This window comes from Netta rufina, assembly GCF_964035555.1.
Source record: "Netta rufina genome assembly, chromosome: 27".
NCBI lineage: Eukaryota > Metazoa > Chordata > Aves > Anseriformes > Anatidae > Netta > Netta rufina.
The window spans coordinates 1,642,195-1,666,001 of NC_140151.1; the positions used below are offsets into that span (position 1 = coordinate 1,642,195).

The 23,807-nt window shown below is 58.7% G+C and overlaps 1 protein-coding gene across 1 annotated transcript; it reads left to right on the forward strand.

Annotated features, from left to right (window-relative positions):
* The first annotated feature begins 1,703 nt into the window (after nt 1-1,703).
* Nucleotides 1,704-23,466, forward strand: LOC311219249 (hexokinase-2). Its single transcript, XM_084302331.1, has 18 exons — nt 1,704-1,860; nt 8,604-8,766; nt 12,519-12,667; nt 12,977-13,096; nt 14,131-14,226; nt 14,332-14,431; nt 14,692-14,875; nt 15,529-15,684; nt 15,834-16,067; nt 16,243-16,547; nt 17,054-17,202; nt 17,521-17,640; nt 17,753-17,848; nt 18,306-18,405; nt 18,617-18,800; nt 18,984-19,139; nt 19,472-19,705; nt 20,063-23,466. The coding sequence occupies exons 1-18, from the start codon at nt 1,798-1,800 to the stop codon at nt 20,205-20,207; spliced, it is 2,754 nt and encodes a 917-aa protein (XP_084158457.1). The 5' UTR covers nt 1,704-1,797; the 3' UTR covers nt 20,208-23,466.
* The last annotated feature ends 341 nt before the right edge of the window (nt 23,467-23,807 follow it).

The window sequence follows — 23,807 nt, forward strand, 5'->3', positions numbered from 1 at the left end:
AAGCTGGATGAGAGGGGGAAGCGAAACGGAGTCACGCCGGAAAGATTAAAAGGAATCATCCCCTGCCACGGGGCAGCCGGAGCCGAAACCTGCCCCACACCGGCTCTCGCTTGATGGGAAAGGTCAGGAAGGGCCGGAGTGCCCGGAAAAATAAAAGGCGTCAGGCTCGGGTTTGTTCCTCGCGGTCTCTTTGGCTCGCTGCTGCCCCTCGCTTTCCTTTGAAATGCAGTTTCAATTCCCTGGAAAAAAAAAAAAAAAAAAAAAAAAAAAAAAAAAGATGTAAATGACCGCTCGGAAAGAAATCCCACGAGGCAAAGCTGCCGAGGGCTGGAGCTGGGCAGAGCCGCGAGCGGGTGGAGCTCGGGGGGGGTTGGTGACGCCTGCCCCCAGCCCCGTGAGCTGCCCCAGGGCCTGGTGGTGCCAGACGTGCCCCGGCCCTTGTAGGGCTCCTTGCGACACGGCCCCGGGTCCCCCGGCACTGCATTCGCTCCCCACCCCATTAGTGCCCCCTACCCCATATACACCCCCGACCCCATATACACCCTCCAGCCCCAAACAGCCCTCCATACACTCCCCCGAGCCCCCCACTCACTCCCACCCTACTCACTCCACCCCATAGAGCCCCCACCCCATACAGCCCCACCCCATATAGACCCCCACCCCATGCACATCTCCTCCCCCATACACCCTCACCCCATAATTCCCTACCCCAAACACCCCCACCCTATATACATTCTCCCACCCCCTACACCCCCACCCCTTACACTTCCCCCCGCCCCATATACATCCCCCCATATACCCTCACCCTACACACCCCACCCCGAACACCCCCATCCCATAAGCACTCCATACACACCCCCACCCTATACACTCCCATCCCATACACATCCCCCCAAAACCATACAGCCCCACACCATACACCCCTACCCCATAATTCCCCACCCTATACACATCCCCCCAAATGCATACATCCCCCCCATAGATTCTCACCCCATACACCCCCACCCCATAATTCCCCACCCTATACACCTCCACCCTATATACATTTCCTTCTATACTCCCCACCCCATATACACCCCTACCCCATAATTCCACACTGTATACACCTCCACCCCATATACACCTCCACCCCATGTATTTCTCCTCCATACACCCCACCCCATACATCCCCACCCCATATACATCCCCCCATAGCCTTCACCCCATTATTCCCCACCCCATATACATCTCCCCCTATACCCCCCCATCCCAAACACCCCCACCCCGTAAATCCCCAACCCATACACATCCCCCCCAACCCCATACACCCCCAGCCCATAATTCCTCACCCCATACACCCCACCCCATACACCCCACCCCATACACCTCACTCCATACACATCCCCCCATAGCCCTCACCCCATAATTCCCCACCCCATATACCCCACCCCATATACATTTCCCCTATACACCCCACCCCAAACACCCCCACCCCATACCCCCCACCCCATACCCCCCACCCCATACACTTCACCCCAAACACCCCCACCCCATACCCCCCACCCCATACCCCCCACCCCATACACCCCATTACCCTCCCCCCTCCCCCCCCTCCCCTCGGGCTCCCCCCCGGCGGTGGGCGGGGCCCCCCGGCGCGCGCCGCCACACACCCTCGCGGCTCGGCCAATGGGGAGGCGCGGCGGGGGGGCTACGTCACAGGGGGGCCGGGGGAATCCTCAATGAGGCGGCGGGGCGCGCGCGGGCACCGCGGCGCGCGCTGCTGGGGGCCGCCTCCGCTCCGCTCCGCTCCGCGCCGCGATGATCGCGTCCCATCTGCTCGCGTACTTCTTCACAGAGCTCAGCCATGACCAGGCGCAGAAGGTGGGACCGGGGGGCACCGGGGGGACCGGGGGGAGACGGGGAGAGACGGGGAGAGACGGGGAGAGGTGGAAAATTCGGCGTGAGGCGCGGGGGAGATGGATGGAAGTGGAAAGGGGGAGAGGAAAGGGGGCGTAAAGGGGGGAAAGGAAGGATACGGGTAAGGGGGGAGGGAAGATGTGTATGAAGGGGGAGGAAAAAAGTATATAAAAAGAGGGGACAAAAAAAAAGTAGGAAGAAAAATGTGTTTAAAAAGTAGGAAGAAAAATATATTTAAAAAGTTGGAAGAAAAAAAATATATATGTAAAAAGGGAGAAGAAAAAAATATATATACAAAGGGGGAAGAAAGAAAAAATGTGTATAAGGGGGAAGAAAAATAAGAGAGGAAGAAAAAAATATAAGGGGGAGAAGGGAAAGAATATATATTAAGGGGGAGGAAAAAAAATATATAAGGGGGGAGAAAGAAAAGATATATAGAGAGAGAAAGAAAAAATGCACGTAAAGGGGGAGAAGAAAGTTAAAAGGGGAAGAAAGGAAACCTATGTACATGTATAAAGAAGAAAGAAAAAGTATATTTAAAGGGGGGAGAAAGCGGGGGGAAAGTTAAAAAAAAGTTAAAGGGTTAAAAAGAAAGACAAGATAAAAAGCAAGGCAAAAAGTGAAAAAGAAAGAAAAAAAATGGGGGAAACAGGAGGAGAAGCAAAGAAAAAAAGGGGAAACCAGAAAAAAAAGGAGCTGAGGGTGAGGGTGGTGACGCCGGGGCCGCGGGCCCGTGGTGGGCGGGTGGCGGTGTCGCCGTGCGGGACGTGCTGTGGCGGGCCCCGCGTGTCCCCGTATGTCCCCAAGTGTCCCCAAGTGTCCCCACGTGTCCCCCCATGGGCAGGGGCTGGGGGATCCCTCCGCTCTGCTCCCCGCATTTTTTTTTTTTGCCCGGCCGCCCCCGTAGCACGTGTGGCCCCCGAGCATCCCGCGGGCATCGCGGCACCGCCGGCACCGGGGGGCTCGTGGGGGCACGGGGAGCCCATGGGAGGCTGGCAGGGAAATGGCCGGGGGGAATTAAACCCCCTTAATTAACCGTGTGGAAATGGAGCCAGCCTTGATTTCCGACCCCCCAAGGACCGCAGCGTGCTCTTGCACCGCGAACGCAAGTGGAGGCGTCCCGGTGCTGCACGGCGCGTTCGGCACCGGCACCTCGGAGCACCACGAGCGGCGATGCCTCCACGCCCGTCCTTTGTTTGGCCAGCGCGGGCGGTCAGGCTGTGAGCAGCTCTCGTTAAATTAAAGATTTGGGGCAAAAAATCACCGCCGGGGCCATGGGTACGGGGCTTCTCTGCTGAGAGTGCCGGGGGGGGGGGGGGTTGGCTGCTGCATCCTGAGCTGGGGCTGCAGTTCCCGTGGAAGTTGGTGGGGGTTTTGGGAAATGAAAATGAAGCAGCGGTGAAAGCGCACGGCCACGGGGAGCCCCAGCGTCCTCGCTCCCGTCTCGGAAGGCGGAGAGGACATGCGGCGAGCGGAGCAGGCAGGGAGAGGTGAAACCCGCCACGCTGGCGGCAGCCCTGGGGCTGCGGGAAATAGGAAGTCAAACAAGGGTGCAGAAAAGAAAAAAAAAAAAAATTAAAAAAAAAAAAAAACATGCATAGAAATAACTTCCCTAGCCGTAAAGAAAGACGGGCTCGTCTTCTCCCTCCGCTGGCTGTGTCAAGTGTCGTGGGGTTGTGCAAGCGCGCGAGCCACGAGAGAGGGTTGTGTAACCCGGCGGCAGAAATAGGCCAGCGGCGTGGCCCCGCTGCTGCGTTTTTGGCTTCGGGTCAGCTCTCGGGTTCCTTATCAGGAGCCGGGGAGGGCGGCCGGGGGGGTTTGTGGAGCGCCTTCGGCTTCGTTACGCGGCGTGCCCGGGAGCCGCCGTGATTCCTTCTGCTCCTGAGCCCAAACAAAGCGGGTGGTGGAGATGTGGGACAAAACGGCTGCGTTTGGCCCCAAAAAGTAACCAGACCCGCAGCTGGTGTTGTTTTTTAAACAAATTCCTGTGAATTTGGAGCTCGGCATGGCTCTCCTGTAGGGGATGAGGGCATCCGTGCTGGTAGGGGCAGATAATTAATCCCTGCAAATCCTCCTGAGCAGGTACCCAGCACAGAGAAATGTAGGGGATGAAATTCTTGGAAAGCTGTGATTTTTCCAAGTGCCAAACTTAAACCTAAGCCCAGAGTTCAAGCCTGAATTTGGGAAAAGATTTTAGGGCACTCTCCCAGGCCGTGCTTGGGGTCAAGCGCCTTTTTTTGGTCCGAATCAGGCAGAAAAGAGCCTCGGACGTGGGAAGGAAGTGCCCTTTCCCTGTGCTGTGGTTTCTTTCCACAGCGGGACAAAGGCCTTCAGAGCAGCCCCAAAATCGGACTTTTCTTTGCATTTTTCCTCAACCCAGCTTTCCCCGGGGGCCCGCTCGGTGGCCCCGAACTCTTTCCCTTTGCTCCAGCTGGCAGGGAAGTGGGTCGGGGCCCGATCCCCTCTCACCTCCCTGGGGTTGTGCAAACCCCAGTGAGTCTGGGCCGCGTCCTTTGCCACCCCGGGATGAAAGTTGCCGCCACCCGACCGCGTTCCCCGGGGATGTGCCAGGCCCTGGGCTTCCTGCTGCCAGCCCCAGCCCCGTGCCAGCGAGGTGACAGCGGGAGCGGGCGGCTCGTGACTCACCATGAAATAATTGGGCCGGCAGCTTTCCTTCCTCACCAGTACTTTTCCTTAGAAAGAAGGGAAAAACGGAGCTCAGGTTCATTTTACTCCCATTTTTGGCCCCAACCAGCAGGTTTTGCTCCCCCCTTTATCTTTTGCTGCAGTAAATTAATTTTATGTCGCTCCTTTCGCCCCGGCTCCCTTTTTTTTTTTTTTGCAGCCGTGGGAGGGGCCCGCTGGGATTGCAGGTTCCTGGAAGCCATCGTGCGGCTTCTCCTCGTCCTGGCAAGGTCAGCGGCGGGACAGACAGACGGAGGGACGGACAGACAGACAGCCTGCCCAGCCTCCCTGGCCTCCATCACCTTTCGGGGTGCCGTGGTGCAGCCCCGTCCCGAGCCTCCTCCCATTTGCCTCGGGCTGTGACTCAGTTTCCCTGCCGTGTCATGCTGCTCCCAGCCTTCACAGCCCCCTTTTTTTGCGAGGCAGCATCCGAAGGGGGGGCTGGGATGGTTTAAAACAGGAGAGGGCTGCTGGTAAGGGAGGAGGGTGCACGTAGGGTGGATGATCCACAGCCAGCTCCTGGCTCCCAATTTCAAGCTGGAAACGAGGCCATTTTCAGGTTCAAATGCTTTTTTTTTGGGGCTGCCCTTAGCTGGGTGGGGTTGGCAGGGGGAGATGCAGGAGGACAGGTCCCCATTCGCCGGCTCCCGGTGATGCAGGGGGCTGAGGAACGGGCGCCCTGCTCCTCCTGCAGGGCAGGATTCGGCCGAGGGCTGGGAGGAACCGGCCGAGCAGGAAAGGGTCTGAGTCACTGCGGCTGGAAATGACTCGGGGCTTGTGTCATCGGGGGCTTGGCCGCACCAGGAGGGTCACGCGGGGTTGGATTCAGCAGGCAGGGAGCGGGCGAGGGACACGGGTACTGCAGGGGTCAGGGGGTGGCTGCAGCGTCAGCCCCCGGCCCCCCGAAGCGGGGGGCTCGGGGACTGGCAGCGTTTGGAGCAAGGTCGGCGTCTGCCAAGGGAAAGGTCGTGGCTGTGTCAGAACTGGGGCAGGAATTCATTAATTTCAGGAAAAGGGAATTCATCAATTTCAGGAAAAGGGACTGTCAGGAGGAGGCCGGGGAGGGCTGGAAGTGCGCATTTGTAGTTTTCAGGAGCGCTGCTTTGGCCCAGCTCTGTTCATCAAAGCATTGAAGCCCTCTCGGAACTGGGCCGTGTTTTCTATCCTGACAAATATTTGATTCTCCGTTGCCAAAAAGGCAAAGAATCCACTCCAGCACGCCGCCAGCCCCTCGTGACATCACGCCATCCCCCGCGAATCCTCCTGGTACGGCTGCGTCCAGCTGGAAACCGGAGGGGACCGACCCTGTGGCACTTTATTTTTGGTGAAAAAAAAACTAAAACGGCAAAGGGGAATGGCTGCCAGCGGCCACGCGGGTGCTGCAGGAGCACGAAGCGCCCCGGCCGTCCCTGCGGCGCTGCAGGAAGCGGTGGCGCTTGCCGGAAGCTGTAATCGCGCTGCTATTGCCACCCTCGAGCGGTGCCGGTCCCGCTGCCACGAGTCGCAGAGCTTCCTTTTCCTTTCCTCCCCCCTCTCTTTTCGGGGCGCCCCAACCCAAATCACTGCCCGTGCGCCGGGATAGGGTCTGAGCACAAGGGAGTTTTCCCTGAACTGGAAGGAAAATGATCTTGAGGTCTCTTCCAACCTAGAAATTCTGTGAAATTGTTCGTGGTTGTGTGTTTGCAGCTCCAAACCCTTAGGAACACCCCGGTGGGAACATCTGGAGGATTAGGAGGAAAAAAATCAGAAAATATCATCTGGCCAGCTCACGGAGCTGCTCCTCCAGCAACTCCCAAACCACCCGGACCTTCCCCCGCAGCTCGAGCTTTCCTCCTCCCTCAGAGCACGTAGGGAGGGCAGCAGAGCCTCCTTCCCATCCTGTCCTCCACCTCCCAGTTTGTACCAGCGGGGAAGGCGTACTGGGACCAGTGACCCCGTTTATTTGAGGCTGGGTCCCGTCGTGTTCCCCAGCTCTGGGTCAGGACCGGGTGCCTGGACCCGGGGAGGTGCTGCAGCGCCCACCGTGCCCCGGCCGCCCTGACCTGGCTCAGCCGCCAAGTGGGACGGGGTCTGCGTTTGTAGGAGAAGATGATCCCGGGTTTAAAGAGCTTCGGGGATTAGAGGAAGGTCACCCTGCGTCTCGCGCCGCCGATTATTCCTGGAGGACATGAGGAACGTGTCCTGCGGAGGGGAGGCACAACCTCGTGCCCTGCACCAGGGCAGGGAGCTGGCCTCGGAGGATGCTGAGAAGATCCCAGCTCCTGTGGGAAGGACGAAGGGGACAGGGGGGTGCTGGCAGCTTTTTGTGACCCCACAGGGATGAGACCCCATCACATGAGGTCCAAGTGAAGGACGGGAGAGAGACTTTTGCACCGTGGTGCTACCCTTCAGGAGCAATGCCACAAGCACCGGCAGCACGGTGTGTGCACCACTGATCTAAAGGAGCTTTCTTGGGACATTTTGCCCCAAAACCATCTTTACCAGGAACCCCTGAGCCACCCGAGGCTGCAGAAGGCAAGGCGAGGCAGAGGGAAGGTTGGATCCTGCCTCTCCAGAGCCGCAGGCAGCGCGAGGTGCTCCTGAGGCACCCAAAGGAGCGGGGCGGTGGTTGGGGAAAGGCGCCCGCAGCCCGGCAGAACACGGTCCCGTGGGCTTGGGCCACCCGGCCCGGCTCGGTGCCATCGACCCACGGCCGCCAGGGCGGTCCCAGAGGGAATTTCGTGGAGGAGGCAGCGGGTGGAGGCGAGAGGCCACAACCCCAGCCCTGCTCCATGGGCAGCAGTCGGGGAAAGCAAACGGGAGGGGAGGAAGCAGCGGGTGTTTGCCTTCCTGCTCCCCGGGTGGGTGAGGAGGGGCAGGCAAACAGTTGGGGGTGTGGGGAAGGGCACGTTTCCTCGTGGGCTGCTCCCGGTTCGCATCTGCCCCAGCTCCAGTCGCCTGTTCCAGGTCACATCCTGGCCAGAAACCCCCAGGGGGATGCGAGGAGGAGGCTGGACCCGCCGCCTACCGCTCCAAGCCCCTTCAACAGGGTTTGGGCCCTGAAATTTTGGAGAGAGGGGACCCCAAGCAGCCCTGAGACAGAGCCCGGAGCAGGCGGGGGAGCAGGGCAGTGAGGGCAGCGCTCGTTACGCGCCCGCAAAATGCCAATTTCCTCCATCAGGAGGAATAAAAGGCACGCCGGATTCGGGGTGACCCCATGGTACGTGCCTGCAGACAGGTGAGCAGCTGGGTGGGGTTCTCCTCTGGCTTCGCAGGGCTTGCAGCTGCCCTTTAATTAACGTTAAGTGAAGTTAATTGCGACGGGGCACAGCTCGGGAAGCTGGCGGTCCGTCTGTCTGTCCGCCTCTCCGCTTGCCGGCCCTGCCCAGCTCACGGACAGGAGCGTGCCCGGTGCCAGTGGCTGGCTCGGGGCCGGGATTTTCCCTTTGTCCTCCCAAGGGGCGCTTCGATGCCACTTGTAGGGGCAGCCGGGCACCTGGCACGTGGCTCTGGGCACCTCGCTCGTGGCTCTGGGTGTTTGCTGCAGGGCGCTGAGCAGCTGCCAGCACCATAACCCTTTGTAAGGGCTCCCCAGGAGGGAACGAATGACCAGCAGAGCAAGGAAATGAAATAAATGGGGTGAATTCCCCACCAGCAGCCTACGCAGAGCGGGTTGGGGTGCTGAGTCCCAGCCATCCTCTGCTGCACAGCCCCAGGACTCGACTCGGGGGCAGAATCAGGCCCCTGCTGCAACGTGGCTGGGGGCTGCGGGGGAACTCGGGGTTTGGCTCTCCCGCATCCCCGTCTGGTGATGCTGCAGCAAAGGGCACAAGGCGCGATTTTGTGACCCCGAGGTGTTCAGGAAGATGTGCCAGGGCTGTGACAAGTGTTACCAGCATGCAGAGAAGCTGCTGCAGCAGCACGGGCACAGCTGTCCCCTGGCACAGATGACCTGCTCTTGCTGGCAGAGCTTCCTCTGACCATGGGGCTCGTGCCCAGGTCGCCCCCATCCCTCTCACCTCCTGCCTCTCGGCACCTTTCAGGTGGACAAGTACCTGTACCACATGCGGCTCTCCGAGGAGACCCTCCAGGAGGTGTCCGAGCGCTTCCGCAAGGAGATGGAGAAAGGGCTGGGAGCTGACACCAACCCCACCGCCTCGGTGAAGATGCTGCCCTCCTTCGTGAGGTCCACCCCGGACGGCACAGGTACGGGAACGGCAATGGGAAACGGCTCCCCCTGTGCCGAGCAGGGCCAGCTGTCCCCAGTGAGGTGGCCCTGGAGGTGCCACCACGTGCCAGGGGCCACTTGGCCTCGCAGTGCTGCAGGAACGGGGCTGGCGTTGCCCAAAAGGAGGTCCCACTTGTGGCAGGGGGTGCTGGGCACAGGATGGAGACCGGGGGGCTCCCAGCTCGTGGCGGCATGGGCTGGGGTGGGATTCAGCCCTCATGTGCCTGTCCCGGCAGGACGAGGCTGTCACGGGTCCAGCTCATCGCATTTCATCAGCGCTGGAGGCAGCTGTGCTGCCAGACAGCCCTGAACGCTGTGGGGACCACGTGAGAAGGCTCTGGGGAGGCTCGGAGCCTCACAATGCGCCTTTCTGCACGCTGCCACGTGCCTCCGGCCTCCCGGCGGGGACCAGACCCCTCTCGGCCAGGAGATGGAGCACGCTCCTGGCTAGGCACGGCTCCCGTTTCAGGCTCTGACTTGCTCATCCCGCACCAAACCTCTTCCTCCAGCACCTCCTCCTCGGGCTCGGTGGCTGGAGATGCTGTTCAGCCCTGGCGCCTTCAATGGGATCTTATGAAACCTCAGTGGAAAAAGCAGGGAAAAAGGGAGCTGCCAGAAGAACCCCATCCTGGTATGGGTCAGACCTGCAGACACGGGTCCTGATCTATAGGATATGGACGGGTGGAGGTGCAGGGGGGGGTGCAGCTTTCGGGTCCCCGGGGAGCCACAAGGAGCATCAGGAGCTGGCTGCGTGCCTGCCCGCACCCCGGTGCCGCCGACAGCCGGACCTGGCCGCCTGCCCCGGGATTGAGATTTAGATCTCTTTAAATATTTGAGAACGCCTTAATTACAGGGATAGCCCCAATCCTGCCCCCGGCTACGTGAACAACGGCAGCCAAAGGTGATGGGAGCGGCGCGGGAGCGAGCGGGGTGTGTGTGGCGGTGCTCCCCGAGGAGAGGCAGGGAGAGCCTGCACCCACTGCTGCTGGCTGCACGAGCAAAACCTTTACCATAAAACCCTCCCAAAAAAAATTCCACCAGGATTTTTCTCCCAGTGCAAGCCAGCATCATCGCCACCGCTCTTGGGTGGCAGTTTAGGGTGACAAGGGGCATGTTGCTGCATGAAGGGATGCAGTTTTCTATTTAAAAAATATATATATTTATTTTTTTAGGCTCCCAGGGCTCTGCACTGTCCTCCTCCAAAGCGTCCTTGCCCTTCATGCCTCCCCGTGCTCCTGCACAGTTTCTGCTGTCGGATTAGGCCAGATGATGCCTGCTCCTCAGGGCTGGATGAGAGGGGCTTACACGAACACAAGGTCGTGCCCGCGGGAGACGCAGGGCAAGGGCACGGCGGTGCTCAGATGCCCCCAGCATCCCGCTGCCAGCCGCTGGAGGCAGCAAACAGCCCCAAAATGAGTTTTTCCTTTGCTTTTGGCACCTCCTTGCTCTCTTCCAGCTCACGGTGGGCTCAGCCACACGCTGTTCCTGCTGCTCGAGGGACCCGGTTGTGCCTGAACCAAGCTGCTGGGTTCATCCCTGGTGGTGCAAACCCAGCGTGGCACAGCCCGATGCACCTACAGCCCCTCTGTGCTCCCAGTGCTGAGCTGCTGCCTCCCCAGTGGAAGGGGATTTTGGATCCCAGGCCACCCCAATGGAAGGGGACTTCAGACACCAGCAGTTTGACCCCTCGAGGACCAGGCAGGACCCAGGGCCACCAAACCCCACAGCTCCTGGGGAAGGTGCTCCTTTTCCCTGCCCCCAGCCCGGACAGAAAACATTTCCAAGCAGGGCAGAGCGCCCTGCCCGCTTAGCTAACAGCCTGAGCACTTCCTTCCAGGCAGCTCGGGTGTGTTTAACGGAATTAGACGCTGGTCTTCGGGGCTGAGAGCAAACAGTGCCTAGAATCCAATCTTGGTGTTTGCCTTCCTGCCGGGAGCTCGGCATCGCCGCCCGCACCTTATCGCCTAACCAGGCCCTAATCTGACGTGATTGTGACTGTGATATTTGCAAACCCAGTCCATCGTCAAGCCCAGATCCTGGAATTTTCCCAGAGAGAAGTTCCCCGGTTTTCCTATTTTTCCTGCCTTCCTTTCCTCCTGCAAAGCCAACCGCCGCTCACACCTCTCTGGCTTGCAGCCGGTGTTTCGTTCCTTGGGGCCGATGGGCACGTCCTGTCATTGCTTTGTGGTGATGGCTGCTGTTTGTAGGGTCGAGGAAAGGCTGATTTGGACCTGGGCAGGACGAGGGGACGGCCACGTCCTTGCTCTTTGGCCTCCAGGAAGGGAAAAAGCACAGCGTGGGGCTGCCCCCATGAAAAGGGGTTCGCGGGGCTTAAGTGCCCAAATGCTGTGCTGCGAAAAGGAAACCTGCTGTGAAAACCCATCCGAGGGGGCTGCGGGGAAGGGAAGGGAATGGGGAGACCCCACCGTGGGCAGGACCTGGGGCACCTCTGGGACCCCCCCCGCAGCCCCAGCCTTGAGCCTTGCTGAGGGTGCTGTGAGCTGACAGCTCTCCTGGGGTGCTTGCGCTGCTCCAGGGATGAAGTGAGGGCCATACAGAGTCCCTGCAGACCCCATTCTTGCTAAATGAGCATGAAACCACCCCAAAATCAATGTGAGCACTTGGCTTGGAGCAGGGGCTGGTGGCAGGACCCCACCTTGCAGCCCAGCAGCCCCCCAAACCTCCCCGTTCCTTCATCCATCGCACCAAAGCTGCCCGACCCCACCACCTCAGGACCGCCATCCTATTTCTGTTCACCACCAATCCCCCCTTCCTGCGCAGGGAGGACCACTTCTTGGGACACCCCTGGTTAAAAAGGCTCCGTGAAGCCACTTCCAGGCCACCCTTGGGGTCTGTCACCGCCTGCGGTGCCCGGCTGGGGCCGAGCGGTGCCGGCCGCCCGCTCCCCCTGGAATACCAATAAACCACGCTTTTTGTTCCAGCCGCAGCCCCTTTGTAAACGCAGGGCCGGGCACAATGCGGCCCCGGGCGCTGTAATCTGCCCGGGGGAGCCAGCGCAGCACATTTAAATGTGTGCAGCAACCAAACAGTGCTGATGGAGGGCTTTCCCCCAGCCCTCTCCCCACACCGACAGGGTTTTGAAACAGCCAGCTGGGCGCTTTTCCCGCACCCCAGGTCTCAGTTGATCCCAAATCCATCAGCGAGCTGCCATAGTGCTTGGTAAAACGGAGAGAAAAAAAGTCACAAAGTGTGGGGCAGCCAGCTGTGGGACAGCCCTGAGCAGTCCCTGTCCCCCTACCCCCATAGCAAAGTTTTAGCCAAGCTCGAGGAAGGAGAGCGCGGCGGGGCTCAGCCTCGGAGCAGGGCTTTGGTCGCTGGGGCTGGGGACCTGGGAGCTTTCCCGGGGTCCCTGCAACAAAGGGTTAGGGGACAGCCTGGTGCCACCTCTCTTATGGCACTGCTTTGGTGTCTTCCCCAGGAATTGCATCATTTTTGGGTGGTGTTTTGGGCATTGGTTCGCTTGGGTGGGGCTGCTCAGGGTTCCTCCTGCAGAGCCCCCAGTCCTGCTTCCACCACAACCAGTGATCCCCTAGATAAGGGGTCAGGATACGTCCCACCTCATCCCAGGGCTCCATCCCACACCTTGCCCCACATCTGGGGAGGGGGCAGGATTCCCTGCAGGCAGCCCTGCAGCTCCAACTCGGGCATCGTGCTCCGGGATGCTGCCGCAGGGGCCCGGCCCCGTTAACTCCTGGCTCTCTCCTTGCAGAGGACGGCGACTTCTTGGCGCTGGACCTCGGTGGCACCAACTTCCGCGTGCTGCGGGTCAGGGTGTCCGACAACGGCCTGCAGAAGGTGGAGATGGAGAGCCAGATCTATGAAATCCACGAGGACCTCATGCGGGGCAGCGGGGCGCAGGTGGGTGGCAGCCTCCCCTCCTTTACGCCCCGGCCCCTATCTCCTGGGGAGCCCCAACATGTGGTGGCTCCATCCTTTGGAAGGAGCCGGGGTTGTTCCAAGCCACCGAGATGTCTGCTGGGGCTGGGGTTGGTCCCTTTGTGTCCTTTCCCTGCTCTGGGCAGCTTCTGCCTCTCTTTGCCCGGAGCTCTGGATCCCTGATGCCAGGTCGGGACCGTGTGGGTGTGCTGTGGGGGACAGAGGGTGACACCAGCCCCTCCAGCACATGGGACGCGACCGCTGCTCTCATGCACACCCTCAACCTTTCAGCTCTTCGACCACATCGCCGAGTGCCTGGCCAACTTCATGGAGAAGCTGAAAATCAAGGACAAGAAGCTGCCCCTGGGCTTCACCTTCTCTTTCCCGTGTCACCAGACCAAGCTGGATGAGGTGGGTGACAGGATCTGCTCCACATTTCATTCTGCACCGCATCAGAACCATTCAGGTTGCAAAAAAAAAAGCCTTTTGAGATCATCCCCACCGCTAAACCTTAGCGCTTTGGGATGTGCAGGGCTGGGGGGGGGGGGGATGATACTGAGCTCGTCGTGGCAGCCATCCCCCCGCGCAGCCGGCGCTCGGCGAAGCAGCAGCAGCCCCGAGCACTGCACAGCACGGACGTGCCAAGCATCACATCCGCGCCCACGACCTCGCTGTGAGCCCCGAGGCACGTGGCTCTGCTCCGCGCGTCACGTGCCGCCGTCTCCTGCTCCCAGGGGCTGTTTTTAACTCACTCGCCACGGTTAGGGGTTGGGTCCGGGCGGCTCCACGCTGCCCCGGCAGCAGGGCACGACCTCTGCACCGGGGACGTGGTGGTGGCAATGAGGAAGGATGGCTGCTTCCCTCGCAGGGGCAGCGAGGGCTGTAAAAGGGACAAGTTGCTGAGGGAGGAAGTGTCGGCTCCACGGTTGCACCCAGTTCATTGCACTCTGTGCCTCGGTTTCCCCATCCATAAGGCTGTTTGTCTGCCTCTTGCCAAAGCACCCCCAGCAATTGGGTTGAAAAATCTGCTGTTGGAGATTGCCAATTAGGTCGATGCCCACACCCTTTTTCTGGGCGACAGTTATAGCTCTGCCGTCCCCAAATGGGGACAGTCCCGGTGCCTGTGCTGGTGGGGCGGCGAGATGCATCCCATAGCAGGCAGATCCGTGGATCCGCTGCATGCACTGGAGCTGGTTCTGCTCCAGAGCTCCATGAACCCAGCCACCGAGGTCACGTTCCCGGCAGGAGGGAGCGAGTGACTCACGGGCCCATGGCCATAAACCAGGATGCGGAAACAGTTGCTGATGCAATGGCTCACAGGAGATAACGGGGGGAGCTCCACCTGCAGTTCTGTCCGTCTGTCCATCCGTGTGTGGGTTGGGTGATTTGGGGACCCTGAAGTGCGTGGGTCCCACTGAGCTCTGGTTCTTGCTGTCCCTCCGCAGAGCATCCTCGTCACCTGGACAAAGGGGTTCAAGTGCAGCAGCGTGGAAGGCAAGGACGTGGTGTCCCTGCTGCGCAAAGCCATCAAGAAGCGAGGGGTAAGGAGCCATGCAGGTCCCTCGGGGATGGGATGGGGTGCATGGGGTTTGCTGAGGTGCTGTGATCGGGTTCGGCAGCGCTCAGCCTCCTCTCCTCCATTTCAGGACTTTGACATAGACATCGTGGCCGTGGTGAATGACACCGTGGGCACCATGATGACCTGTGGCTACGACGACCACAACTGCGAAGTTGGACTCATTGTCGGTGAGCAGGGCTGAGCGGGGGAGAATTCGGGTCCGTCCTGAGCAGCCCCCAAAAGGGATCATGTTCCTTGCGGGTTTCAGGGTCTTTTGGGGAGTGACAAAGGTGATAGTGACCTTAAAAGCAAACAGCACTGCCTGTTTGTTCTCCTGTGTGAACCAAGGAGATGTTTTAGTGTTTTATATGGTGCTAGTTATGGAGAATAAGGGGAACCCAGCACCATTTGTCACCTCCACATGACTGAACCCCCACGCTTGGTTCAGGTACCGGCACCAACGCCTGCTACATGGAGGAGATGAGGCACATCGACCTGGTGGAGGGGGACGAGGGCAGGATGTGCATCAACATGGAGTGGGGCGCCTTCGGCGACGACGGCGCGCTCAACGACATCAGGACAGAGTTCGACCACGAGATCGACATGGGCTCGCTCAACCCCGGCAAGCAGCTGTAAGCAGGTTCCTGGCTCCGTGGGCTTTGCTCCGCGTTGCTTTGTCCTCCTGTCGTGCTGGTGCTGGGGGACGGACACGGTCATCCCAGTTAAGTGGGTCACGGCGTCCTCCACCCTGCCAGCTTCAGCAGCTTCAGCAGGGGATGGGTTGGAGATTCGGGCTGTGAGCCCCCTAACGCCCGCTTCCCTCGTCAGCCTTCCGCTTGGATGCGCTGATTTGTTTCCTTCCCCCTGCCAATGGAATGATCAAAAAGCAAATACCACCACCTAATGTTCACAGCCAAGTCCTACAGACCTCCCTGGGTACCATCCCAGCTGGCAGCAGTGGTGGGATTAAGGGGAATCTCTGCCCATCAGGTAGCCTTAAGCCCTCCTCGCAGGAGGATGCCCATCAACATGCCTTTAGTTTCTTGGTGATGGGATAAAATATGGAAAAAGACACCCGGGTTGTGCCTGGGAGGCTGCGGTGTCACAGCTGAGGGTGTAAGGCCGACCTGGCCTCGGTTCTTGCAGGGGCGCAGGCACACCACTGCCTTGAATTGCTCAGTTTCTACCCTCTTTTTGGGGCACCAGCTGATTTTTGCGTGCCTATGCTGCTGGTGGCCACCTCCAGTAACCAAACAAACGCATCTGGTGCTCGCCCCTTTGGCAGGTTTGAGAAGATGATCAGCGGCATGTACATGGGAGAGCTGGTGCGGCTCATCCTGGTGAAGATGGCCAAGGAGGGGCTCTTGTTCAGGGGGAAGCTCACGTCAGACCTGCGCACTACCGGCCACTTTGAGACCAGATACGTCTCCGCTATCGAGAAGTAAGTAGGGTCTGGATGTTTTTTTGGTGTCCCAGCCCACCTCCTGACATCTACACTGGGAGAAATTGGACCCATTGGGCCAACTGGGACACCTCAGGTGGCGAAAGCTGGATTTCTAGGCATTAATCCCTTCTGTTTTGGCTGCCCAGGGAGAAAGAAGGGCTGCAGAAAGCCCACGAGATCCTCACCAAGCTGGGCCTGGAGCCATCCCACGAGGACTGCCTGGCCACCCACCGCATCTGCCAGATCGTCTCCACCCGCTCGGCCAACCTGTGCGGGGCCACCCTGGCCGCCGTGCTGCGGCGCATCAAGGAGAACAAGGGGGTGGACCGGCTGCGCTCCACGGTCGGTGTGGACGGCTCTGTCTACAAGAAGCATCCCCAGTAAGTCCTCGAAACATCGGCGAGAGGCCAGTGGGGACCAAGAGGGGGTCTGGCTGCAGGGTGCTGGCCCCCAGGCACCTCCATTTGGATCCCAAATCCTCCTCGTTTGCCATCCCAGAGGTTGATGTGACCCATGGTGGCTCACTCGAGTCCTTTTCTTCCTCCTCCTCCTTAGCTTTGCCCGGCGCCTCCATAAGACGGTGCGGAAGCTGCTGCCCGACTGCGAGATCCGCTTCGTGAGGTCGGAGGATGGCAGCGGCAAGGGGGCAGCCATGGTGACGGCTGTGGCCTACAGGCTGGCCGCCCAGCACAAGGCGAGGCAGAAGATCTTGGAGGCCCTCAAACTGAGCCACGAGCAGCTCCTGGAGGTGAAGCGGAGGATGAGGGTGGAGATGGAGAAGGGGCTGGGCAAGGAGACGCACGCCAAGGCCACGGTGAAGATGCTGCCCACCTACGTGTGCTCGACTCCGGATGGCACAGGTGAGGCACCTGCATCAGCCCGACCTGCTCATGCCCTACGTAGGGCAAGGAGCATCTTGGCTTGAACATCTGAACCATCCAGGAGAGGCTGGGACCTTTGTCCTTCCCTCCTTACAGTGCGAGTGGCACCAAGGGCTTGAGCCTCCAGTACACTACTGGGAAAAGCCTCCAGGCCAGCCTGCACCCAGCACAAAGCTCTGCTCTGGGTGTGCTCGCTCCACCACAGCTTTCTCACCACCATCGTCCTGGGTTGTGCTCCCGGGTCTGTCTGGGGCTCGGGTGTGTGCCTGCCCCTTGGCAAGGAGTCTCCTGAGGTCTGGAGAAACTTCTCCATCGCCATCCTGCTTTCCATCTGCAGCTCATTCCTATCCCATTCCCAACCCATTCCCATCCAGGTCTTGGTTTCCAGGCCTCCCAGCATGAAAGCAGATTGGGATCAGCCTCTGGGCCAGTCCACGATGCTCCCTGTTGGGGTCTCTCTCCTGATGATCTCTCCTGGTTTTCAGAAAAAGGCGATTTCCTCGCCCTGGACCTGGGGGGCACAAACTTCCGCGTGCTGCTGGTGCGTGTGCGGAACGGGATGAGGCGCGGCGTGGAGATGCACAACAAGATCTACTCCATCCCGCTGGAGATCATGCAGGGGACGGGCGAGGAGGTGAGGATGGGCTGCTGGAGGCGGAGGATCAGGGCCCTGGGGTGACAGCAGCAGCTGCCAGCACTGGCCGACCACAGGCTCTGGGAGCACATAATCAGTGAGAGATGTCTCAAGTCACACTCTGTGCTCTGCAAACCACTTTGGGCAGCACTTGGGGATGGATGGCGAATGTTTCTAGAAGGAGCCAGATGGGCTCTGGGGACACCCTGAGGAGGGAAGTGTCCCCGTGGCACCCACAGGTTGCTGTTTCGGGTCTGTTGGGCAGGCTGGTGTTCCTCACTGTGGTTGTAACCGCTTCCTCTATCTTTGTGCACCCAGCTCTTCGACCACATCGTCCACTGCATCTCCGACTTCCTGGAATACATGGGAATGAAGGGCGTTTCGCTCCCGCTGGGGTTCACCTTCTCCTTCCCCTGCAAGCAGACCAGCCTGGATGAGGTACACCCAGCCCACCCACCCACGGGCAGAGACCTAAGGGTGCCCACCGCAAGCTGGTGGGCAGGGGGTGACCCTCTCCCTCCCCATTTACCCTGTTTTTCTTCCACCACAGGGGATTCTCCTCAAGTGGACAAAAGGTTTCAAAGCGACTGGCTGCGAGGGAGAGGATGTGGTGAGCCTGCTGAAGGAGGCGATCCACAGGAGAGAGGTGAGCGGCCGTGCCGCTGAGAAGCCGGCTTCTCACTCCCACATCCCGACTCTCTCTGGCGTCTTTAATTGGGCTGCAAATTAATGGGCTGAGCACGGTTAATGAGTGTCTGAGTCTTAACAACCACCCTTAGTCATTGCTAGAGGTTGGATTTTCAGGCCCTGGAGCTAGGAGACAGCTCCTGGCCAGGAAGGAGCAGACGTCCCCATGAGCAGAGGGGACACCGCTGCCTCCATGCAGACTGCCCAAAGCTCCTGCCCTGGGGGTTCTCTCTGGTAGGGCTGTCCCAGCAGGCTGCTTCCTCTCCAGTTGCATCGTACTGGAGCTGTCCTGAGCCCCAAGCACCCACTGGCAGAAGCGTGGGGCCGTAGGAAGCCCACGGGTCCCTTCCCAACCCTGGGGGCAGTGCAGTGAGCTGTGTCCCCCAGCGGTAAGACGTGCAACCCCTTCCCTCTAGGAGTTCGACCTGGATGTGGTGGCGGTGGTAAATGACACGGTCGGCACCATGATGACGTGTGGCTACGAAGATCCATACTGTGAAGTGGGGCTGATAGTCGGTGAGAGCTGCAGCTTTCTTACAGGGTTCCTCTGCTCATCCTGATCCTGGTCAGGAACCGCTGCCTGCTCCCAGCACCTTTTGCGATCTCATTGAAAAGGGATCTCGTTGAAAAGGGATCTCATTGAAAAGGGTGTCCAAAGGCTTTTGTCTTGCGTGCACACCCTGCTTTTCACCGTCTGCCCCAGTGACAAACGCTCCTCTCCCCGCAGGCACGGGCAGCAACGCCTGCTACATGGAGGAGATGAGGAATGTGGAGCTGGTGGAAGGTGATGAGGGCAGGATGTGCATCAACATGGAGTGGGGCGCCTTCGGCGACAGCGGGTGTCTGGATGACATACGGACAGAGTTTGACTTGGCCGTGGATGAGCTCTCTCTCAACCCTGGGAAACAAAGGTGTGTGGGGGCTTTGGGGGCTGTGACGAGTGTCCCTTCACACCTGGTGTCTGTGGGGAGGTGTCGGAAGGTGGAGATGAGGCTGGGTGTCCAGGAACAGCTCCGGGTTGCCCCATCTGCCTCCCGGTGAATCCATCTGGATCCTTCGTGCCCTGAGGTTCAGCCCTGCCCTCTCCTTGCTAGGTTTGAGAAGATGATCAGCGGGATGTACCTGGGGGAGATCGTCCGGAACATCCTGATAGACTTCACCAAGCGAGGGCTGCTCTTCCGCGGACGGATCTCCGAGAGGCTGAAGACCAGAGGGATCTTTGAGACCAAGTTCCTGTCCCAGATAGAAAGGTGAGGACCTGATCCTGGCCTCGCTGCTGCAGGTTGGAGCTTGGGAGGAGTGTTCCCAGGTCTTGCGGGAGAAGCCTCAAGTGCTCAGCTCAGAACCAGGGCAAGATACAGTGAAAATAATTGGGTAAAATCCAGAGATTTGGGACAGGGAAACTGTGTTTGGGGGTGACAACACGGACTCCTCCATCCTCTGCCTGTGAAGCCCCTTGGGTTGATGCTCTCTGAGCCAGGAGCACCCGGGCTGTGCAGGAGGAGGATGAGGAAGGGGAAGCCACGCACCCACGCTGCCCCCATCTCCTCCTAACGCTGCCCAACCTTCACGTCCTCCCCAGCGACTGCCTGGCCCTGCTGCAAGTGCGCTCCATCCTCCAGCACCTGGGCCTGGAGAGCACGTGCGACGACAGCATCATCGTGAAGGAGGTGTGCACGGTGGTGGCCCGGCGCGCTGCCCAGCTCTGTGGGGCCGGCATGGCGGCCGTGGTGGACAAGATCCGGGAGAACCGCGGCTTGGACTTCCTCAAGGTGACAGTCGGCGTGGACGGCACGCTCTACAAGCTGCACCCGCAGTGAGTAGCTCAAGGGGGTCATCCGAGGAGATTTGGGCTGGGGAGGGAAGGGGGGGGCTTGGTTTGGGAGGCTGCTCCTTAATAACTGGGGAGCCAGGTCCGGGTTGAACCCAACCATGGGTAGGGGGCAGCTAAAACCTCCTCTGGTGAGGCTGGTGGCCTGGGGGGGCCACAGGTGAGGCCAGGTTTGGCTCTGGGCATGCAGTGTGGATTTAACAAGTGCCCTCTGCTGCCTTTTCTCCTTGGCACCACAGCAATGGACGCTGGCAGCCATCTCGTGCAGCCGCGCAGGGCAGCCTTGGGCACATCATCCTCCCACAGGCCTCACGAGCTCCTTGTCCTTGTCCTTCCCTGCAGCTTCTCCACCGTCATGCACGAGACAGTGAAGCAGCTGTCCCCCAAGTGTGAGGTGACCTTCCTGCAGTCGGAGGACGGCAGCGGCAAGGGCGCGGCGCTCATCACGGCAGTGGCTTGCCGCATCCGGGAGGCCGGCCAGCGGTAGGAGAAGGGAGGTTTGCCGAAGAGCTTGGTTTCAACAAAACCGATTTCCTTCCCCATTCCCTCCCTCCGTACACACACACACACACCCCCATACACACACGTGGCCTCCCCTCGCAAGCAGACTCTTAGCTTTACTCGGTCCCTCGGGACGCCGCGGGTGGGACTGGAGACGCTTTGTACGAAACGTTGTCTGGGGCGTTTGGTCGTACGCTGTAAAAACTGCGTGTCGAGTAAAGCTAAAAGTGTCTTCGGCTGTGAACCCATCCCAGCCACAGCCGATGCCGAGCACCAGCACTCCTCCCCGCGCCTCCTGACCGCTCACGTGTTCCCTAATGGCAGAAACATTAGAGTAATGCCGACGCTGCATCGTCACTTTACAGTAACCAGTACCTATTTATCTATGTCGTGTGTCCGTGCTGTAGAAAGCAAAACCTCTTTCAGATTGGGCTAAAGGCCTCCGTTAGTCTTTTACCCTGATCACGGCTGTGTTATTTCCATGAAAGTCATGGCAAGTCTTCAAGCACGGGGTGCGAAACCGCACCAAGAGGCGCCGCGTGTCTCCGCACGGAGCAGCGAGCGGAGCCCGACCTGGCGGACCCGAGGTGGCTCCAGCAGAGCTGGGAAAACCCCAGGGGAGGCAGGGGGCAAGCCCCGCGCCCCCACCTCCCACCCGCACCCTACCAGAGCGTGGCTGCGTGTCCCCTGCCCACCACTAGCACCCAGCCCCACCACACGCATGCGTGCGAAGAAGGCGTGCAGAAGCATCCCAGATTTGTGTCCTGAGCCTGTGCGGTGAGTGTTGGCTCATTTTGTCTGTGGAATAGCTCCAAGTCTTCCTAGCCATCAGGGGGTGCCTGCGTTAGCACACCGTGTGCCCACATCTCAAGAGATCGTACATCTTTTCATGTACCTGGCCTCAGGGCCGTGCTGCTTAGCTTCCATGTCATGTTAATGTCATTTAAGAATGGTACGGAGTACTTCTTTCCTTCCTTTTTTTTTTTCTTGTTAATTTAAAATTTCCTTGGGGTAGACTGGAGAAAAAGACCCAAATTCTGAGGGTGGTTGTGTGAGAACTTCAGGCATCCTTTGTCCCCAGAGTGAGAGGGACACCGGAAAGCCAGGGCCATGCTGCAGGCAGGGGACGAAGGAGCCAGTCCCTGCTGTCACCCCCAGTTCGTGGCAGCCTCATCCCCTGCCAGCGCCCAGGTCCTGATCGATGCGGTGCCACCCCAATGCCACCGATCAGTGTCACCCAGATGCCACCCGGGGCTGTCACCCCAGCCCCTACCCAAGGCTGTGTGCACCATGGTGCAGAGCAGCCCCCGGTTTCACCAGCAGGAGAGCCTGGGGGTGAAGGGAACGAGCAGAGGCATGTGTGTTTCTGTAAATATTTAGTGGAAGGTAATGAAATCCAGTGATATACAAAAATAATAATGATGATAATAATAATAATTCCCATGAACAGACCTTCAGTTTGGAGGACAGAGGTTTTTGGGTATTTTTATGTATATTTTTATACTGCTTGGGGTCACCTTATTACCAAAAGTATCTCTTCTATGTTGGGGGTCAAGTTCAGTAGCACAATTCTAAAGCAAAACTGCTCTTTGGGCATTTTAAATGCTTATTTTTTTATGAGCCTCAAGACAATTATAACAAAATCTGACTGTGTATAGAAGTGATTTAAGAAACCAAGTTTAGTGGAAGTTTTAGAAGATATTAAATAAATTTTTTAAAGATGCTATAGAAATCCTCTAATCGGATACCAAGCAGTTGTGTGTGATTATTTCCTGAGAAGACTGACGTCTTACATGCTGAAAACTTGGAACAGAAAGGTTTTTACCTGCTCCATCACGCAGAAGGGTGCCACAGCAGCGGTGTCTTTAACCTCCTAGGGACTTACCCAGCTGTGCCCCTTTTGTGACACGTAGCAGCTTTGTCAGTCTGGGTTAACTTTTCTGCAAGTGTCGTTTTGGGGACAGGGCGGGGAGGATGGGGACCGCGGGCAGCCCTGCGTTTGTGGCCGATTCAGGCTCCGTTGGTCGGTCGCTGTGTGGTCTGATTGTAAGCTCACACCAAAATGTTGCCGTGGCATGTTATGTGAATGTGTTTAAAATGAAGAAGGGAAGCTGAAACTGTAATTATTGACATGAAGGGAAGATCAAATTCTATGTAAGGAGAGGGACAGGCTGACCGGCCCGTCTTTCCTCCGGCGAGACGCGCTGCTCTGTGGATGTAGGATGGCTTTTGTTTTGTTTTGCTTGGTTGTCCCCATTCAGATGCATTTTCCTTGTGCTCCTTCCTGCTGGCACCTCCTCTGGCTGCGCAGAATGGCATCTCCCATGGCAGGAAGCCACCCTTTCCTCCCCAGGGATCGTTCTCGGGGTACTTTGGACAGGGTTTTATTGTTACTGCTTTTTTATAAGCAACAGAATACCGAGCCTTGCAATTTGTCTCTTCCTCTCTCGGGGCCAAAGGCCGCGTATCATCTCCTGTCACCTGAGATGTAAGGAGGACCTGAGAGTTCCCGAGGTACAGAGCTCTGGCCCAGAAGCAGCTGGCAGGGGGCAAAGCAGAGGGGGTTGTCCTGGGGTGGCTCGGGGCCACGTTGCCCCTCCCCAAGCAATCAGGATGTGCCCAGGCTGTTGGCCAGAGAAAGGAAGGTGACAATGTCTGAGTGCAAAATACCCCAAATCCACACGTCCCCGTGCAACAGGTGCTGTGGTAAAACAGCGACCAAATACACTGGAATGGGGAACCTCGGTGCCCCACCTCACCACGCTCTCCTCCTCCCCAGCTAAAGAGGAGGAATCATCTCTTGGCACATCGCTTCTCTGGCTCTGGCAGAGGAGTGGGCAGTGATGGGGTGACTCCTGGTCACAAGGGAGCTTGGAACAGGAGAGAATCAAATTAATCACCCGGTGACATCCCTCTCAGGCTGTTGTCTTTCAAACCTGAAACAAAGAAAATGCATCTTAATGAGGACCTTGGCTCCGTGCGGGGCAGGGGGAGTTAAATAAAGCCAAAGACTGTCCGGCTGCTAGCAGAAATGAGTGACTGTAGATTCACCTGATGTTGTTATTTCGTGTTTACAATATTTATTTTTAGTAATTGACTGCAATGATATTATATATAGGCTTCCTTATTTTTGTACTTTTCATACCGTTTTCCTGAGTGTGGTGTTGTACTTCTCAGCTCCCCTTTGCCACGATTGCTGCTCCTAGTCAGTGACAAATAAAAAAAAGAGAGGAAAAAAAAACACACCCATTTTCTGGGCTAAGTTGTGCTGTGTTTGGATTTCTGTGCTCCTGCCACTCCGTAGCAACCCCTTGGGAAGGGCACCTGCACCACCAGCCCCATCCCCAAGCCCTGACCCTATCCCCTGGGACAAAGGACAGCACTGGGCAGGGATTTCTTCACCCTGACAGTCCCAACACAGCCAGGAGGGTGGAGGTGGGACCCGGAGACCTGTAGATCAAGGGATGGAGTCATCAATGTCTGGAAAAAGAAATCAGCGTGCATCTCAGGCGAGCTCTTGCCCCATCTCGCCGCCTGCCAGGCAGGCAGGGCAGCGGGTGCAACCAGCCCCAGGAGCCAGCAGGCG